At 36.5% G+C, this 5,598-nt stretch overlaps 1 protein-coding gene across 1 annotated transcript in view; it reads left to right on the top strand.

The window, feature by feature from the left end:
- LOC109394222 (zinc finger protein 791-like) overlaps nt 1-5,300 on the top strand; it is a 29,507-nt gene extending 24,207 nt beyond the window's left edge. Inside the window, exons 2-4 of the mRNA XM_019664100.1 lie at nt 558-684; nt 873-933; nt 1,383-5,300. Of these exons, the coding sequence (XP_019519645.1) occupies nt 558-684; nt 873-933; nt 1,383-3,036 (1,842 nt within the window). The 3' untranslated portion in view covers nt 3,037-5,300. The remainder of the gene's footprint in view (nt 1-557; nt 685-872; nt 934-1,382) is intronic.
- Nucleotides 5,301-5,598: the final 298 nt, after the last annotated feature.

The raw sequence follows: 5,598 nt of genomic DNA on the forward strand, positions 1-5,598 counted from the left end.
CAAGAGTTTGAGCTCTGAGCAACAGCGGTTCGAGTCAGCCCGAGCTGAGCAGCCGTGAGCTGCCAACAGGTGGCGGGATGGCTCAGCTAAAAAAAATAAAAAATAAAATAAAATAAAATAAAATAAAAAGCTTCCAGCTCTTCACTGAGTTTTTATTCTTTGAAATCTCACACATCATGGAGTGCTGCTTGATATAGTGGGTAACAAGGAAGGAGAGGAAAGATTTTTCTTACAAAGAATTGATGGTCTTAAAATGGAAATACTTCTTTCATTTCTATAGCATTTCTCTCATTTCTCCAATATGCTCTGGACCCTACCATTAGAGAACAGTAAGACTTTAAGTGATCATAGTTAAAACATAGAAAGAATTTTCACATTTTCATGATGTTATTAAATTTGAGGAAGTGGTTATGTATAGTAAGAATTCTGATTACCAAATCATAGAATAAATATTTTGCGATCACAGAATCATATGTGAACTTCTTATGAATTGACTATAGATCCCCAGTTCTGTCCATCATACCTGTCTTCCTGTGTACATATGTGTGATGTTTTAGGACTCAGTGGCCTTTGAAGATGTGGCTGTAAACTTCACTCTGGAGGAGTGGGCCTTACTGGATCCTTCACAGAAGAAACTCTACAGAGATGTGATGCGGGAAACCTTCAAGAACCTGGCCTCGATAGGTAAAGATGATGACGTTTCTTCATTTAGTCACTTAGAGAAGAAGTGTTTATTGTCTGTCAGTGTTTTTCTCTGATTTGGAATGGGGAATGGGAACACTTTGGTAAATAAACCGGCATGGTCAGAGCTCATCATAGACCAGTAATGTAATAATTCTTCTGTGATTTTTTTTTCTGGGTCTGCATTTTAGGGAGAAAATGGGAAGACCATAACATTGAAGATCAGTACAAAAAACATAGAAGAAACCTAAGGTGAGTTACACTCACAACAAAAAGCAGTGCCCTACAATGGAATCTTCATATGTCATGAAAATTTTAAAACAAGCAGACAGAAAATAATCCAGCTTCAAATTTATTTAATTTTGGAAAGATTTTACCAAAAAATGTTTCCTTAATTATGACATAGTTGTTCAGTGTTTTCAAAATAATTCACCTGGAAACATTATTCAGAAACTCTATATACTGTTGGGTTGGCGGAAAAGTCATGACGTATTTTTTTCTGTGTTTTTCATTGCAAAAATGTGTCATGACTTTTCCAACAACCCAGTAATATCACTACTTTGATAATAGCTATGGTCGAACCTTATTTCAGAGCATTCAGTGAATTGGGTTTCAAACAATTCAGAAAACCTACTTTCCCTATAAATCATAAGTACATATATTCTAATGTTTAATCATTAATCACTCCTGATTTTTTACAGAAGTCATATGGTCAAGAGACTCTGTGAAAATAAAGAGGGTAATCAATGTGGAGAAAACTTCAGCCATATCCCAATTGTTAATCTGAACAAGAAAACTTCTACTAAAGTAAAACCGTGGGAGTGCAATGTGTGTGGAAAAGTCTTCATGAGTCGTTCATCTCTTAATAGACACATGAGATCTCACACTGCGCCCAAACCACACAAGTATCAGGAATATGGAAAGAAGCTTTATAAATGTAAGCTATGTGGGAAAGCTTTCAGTTATCTCCAACCTTTTCAAAAACATGAAAGAAATCACAGTGTAGAGAAATCCTATAAATGTAAGGAATGTGGGAAATCCTTTAGGTATCGCCAGTCTGTTCGCAAACATGAACGGACTCACACTGGAGAGAAACCCTATCAATGTAAACAATGTGGGAAAGCCTTTAGATATCATCAAACCTTCCAAACACATGAAAGAACTCACACAGGAGAGAAACCCTATGAATGTAAGCAATGTGGTAAAGCCCTCAGTTGTCCCAGTTCCTATCGAAGTCATGAAAGGACTCATACTGGAGAAAAACCCTATGAATGTAAAAAGTGTAATAAAGCCTTCAGTTGTCCCAGTTCTCTTCGAAAACATGAAAGAACTCATACTGGAGAGAAACCCTATGACTGCAAGGAATGTGGGAAAGCTTTCATTTCTCTTGGAAGCTTTCAAAGACACATGATAACACATACTGGAGATGGACCTTATAAATGTAAGGAATGTGGGAAAGCATTCAATTGCCCGAGTTCATATCGAATACATGAAAGATCTCACACTGGAGAAAAACCCTATGAATGTAAACAATGTGGTAGGGCCTTCAGTTGTTCCAGTTCCTTTCGAACACATGAAAGAACTCACACTGGAGAGAAACCCTATCAATGTAAAGAATGTGGAAAAGCCTTCCATTGGCTCACCACTTTTCAAGTCCATGTGAGAACTCACACTGGAGAGAAACCCTATATATGTAAGCAATGTGGTAAAGCCCTCAGTTGTCCCACTTCCTTTCGAAGACATGAAAAGACTCACACTGCAGAGAAACCCTATGAATGTAAACAGTGTGGGAAAACCTTCAGTTCTGCTCTAGGTTTGCAAATACATGAAAGAACTCATACCGGCGAGAAACCCTATAAATGTGAGGAATGTGGGAAAGCATTTGTATCTCTCACAAGCTTTCGAAGACACATGATGACGCACACTGGAGATGGACCTTATAAATGTAAGGAATGTGGGAAAGCATTCAACTGTCCCAGTTCATTTCGAATACATGAAAGAACTCACACAGGAGAGAAACCCTATGAATGTAAAATATGTGGTAAAGCCTTCAGTTGTTCCAGTTATGTCCAAGTACATGAAAGAACTCACACTGGAGAGAAACCCTATGAATGTAAGGAATGTGGGAAAGCCTTCATTTATCGCACAACCTTTCGAGGTCACATGAGAGTGCACACTGGAGAGAAACCATATAAATGTGAAGAATGTGGGAAAGCCTTTAGTCGGCCCAGTTCATTTAGAAGCCATGAAAGAATTCACACTGGAGAGAAACTTCTTCAGTGTAAGCATTGTGGAAAGGCCTTCAATTGGCCCACATCTTTACATAAGCATGTCATGAGAATGCACACTGGATAAATTGTAACTGATTAATACAGGAAAGTTTTCAGTCTTAACAAATATACTCAAAGTTATGTGAAAACTCCATTGGAGAGAAAGGGCCATAAATATAAGTAATATGGGGAAAGGCTGATGCAAATTAATTCATATAATACTCCAAAAACTGCACAACATGAAAGAAATGTTTTTAAAGTTAAAAATACATTGTTTTTATCAATGGGTCATTCTGAAACTCAGTCTCTGGACTATAGATTCTGCTTGTTACTTTTGCAAATGAACGTTGAGTTGAGACAATTCTGTAAGTACTCTAAGCAATAGTACATAAGCTTTTAGTAGGTAGTGTTTTTCCTTAAACAGCTTATAAAATTTTTGTCTTTCCATTTTGAAGTCTGTTGGATCCATGGGTAAGTTGAAATGTAATATACCAATAGGGTTAATTTTTATATAAATTTTTAATTATATAAGTTAAGGGGAATAATGACTGGTATTTGTTGGGATTTTTCTATTTGCTTCGTGTGGCAGGTACTGGATATTTCTTACCCCTTATAAATATTCTTCCTTTCTTATGAGAAAAACTTTCTTTTTCTTTCATCAGAAGAGACTTTTTAAATTTTCCTTACTAATAGATGGTTGGCATAAATTTGTAAGTATGAAAAGTTCATCATAAAGTATAATCTTTGAATTACTATTTACATCTTTTCCCTTTACTCTTTGCTATTCCCTCGGACTGTGATTTGGGTAATAGACTTTACACTAAGAAAAGCAACCTGTACTGACATCAACTTCAAACTTACAAAGCAGCCATAAAATATTTAATTATTTTAGATTTAAATTCAACATCTACAATAACTGCACCAAAGCAACATTTTCCCCCCATCAATCCATTAAATGTCTCCTAGAGTACTCTGATGTCACCATCTAAGGTATCTTTTACCCATAATACAATTAGAATGATTATATATCATATAATGATATCATCATTAAAGTCCACCAGTAGTATTACCATCCCTCTGTTGAGCAAGTATTATGTGCCCAGGCTGGACACTAGAAATATAACCGTGAACATAACTAAAGTGGTCACTGCTCTCACAGTGCTTCAAGTCTGAGATTAATCACATTTCTGGCTATTTTCCTAAGTGTTAACACACACTGATTCAGTTGTGTAATAACATTATCTTTGGTAGCCCATTAAGCCTTTATATTTGCAAAACAGAAAAGAGACCTGTGATAGGACAATCAAATGTAAAATTGAAGATGGCTCTCCTGGAATATGTTATGGCAACATGGGTAATGTTATGACCTAACATTTTCCAGAACGTTTTCTGTTCTTTTTGTGGTCCCATGTTAGAATTCATTAATAGCCTCACTTGTGTGAGATTTGGAAAGGCAGAAATAAAGAAGGCCTTAGTTTTTGAACCACAGTACACAGACAGATGCATAGATGTTTCATGTGTACTTGCTTCCAACCCATTGTCCTGATTCATTGCCCTGCCAGTCAAGAGTGTCCTCAGTATCACCACCAGCTACATGACTTCCATTTTCTCAGAGCTGTAGGTTTCCACAGATGCCTCCACAAGTCCCACAGCAAAAATCTGTCACAGTTTGGATTTTCCTGCAAGCCTCATGTGTCCACCAGGCAGCAAATTTGGACTGTCATGTTTCAGAATGATCTCTGAAGCACTGAAGCCCCTCTTGTCTAGATTATATTTGTATGTAGTCTAATTTGTAAACACTTTGTTCTGTTAATATTGCTAGTGACCATGTGTTCCTGATTTCACTATGACATCTACAGTGGTGCTGTCCAAAAGAACCATGTTGGAGTTGTTCCTCTGCTGCACTGAGCAGTGACTGCTCTGACCCAGTCCTTCCATGTGAGAATTGGCACCTTCCTCCTATCAGGCAAATTGTGAATATTTCTGATTACTCACAGCTGAACATAACTCCTCAGTACATTTTCAATTATGTTTGCATGTGATTTAAAAGTGTTCATTTTTTTTTGTCAAACCCTTCTGTAGATGTTTCATATAAATGTTTTATTAACTGTTTCAAACAGTTTGTGTACTAACATGTTTTCCACTTCCTGATAGGATATATATATTAAGACATCCCATTGCAGTTGTGGATTTTTAGATCAATTTTGTGATTTTTGTCAAGTAATCATTATACATTTTGAATCAGTGTTACCATGTGGTATTTTTCCCTCGGGCAAGTTTTTTATTCTCCTATAGTTAAAATGTTTGTCAATAAACTAACCTGTCATTCATTCTTAATTAAAAACTTACATCATGGTTTTCTTGCTGCCTTCTTGCCAAAACTACCAGGATCACACCTGTACTCAAAGAGAGGGGTGTAATGAATTAACGTGATAAGGATGACCACAAACTGTAAATGATAATGGATTGTAACAGTAAGCGGGTGCCCGAAAGGTCTTAATCAATTTGGGCTTGTGTTAAGTGATTGGTATTCAAGGAAGGAAAATATTCCTATGTATTGGATACTGTGAGAGAATGTACTAAGTTCTGTCTTTGGTAATCATAATAGTTCTTACCTAAACGTGGAAGTATTTCCTGTGGCATATGG

This window comes from Hipposideros armiger, unplaced genomic scaffold (genome assembly GCF_001890085.2).
Source record: "Hipposideros armiger isolate ML-2016 unplaced genomic scaffold, ASM189008v1 scaffold_417, whole genome shotgun sequence".
In the NCBI taxonomy this organism is placed as follows: Eukaryota; Metazoa; Chordata; class Mammalia; order Chiroptera; family Hipposideridae; genus Hipposideros; species Hipposideros armiger.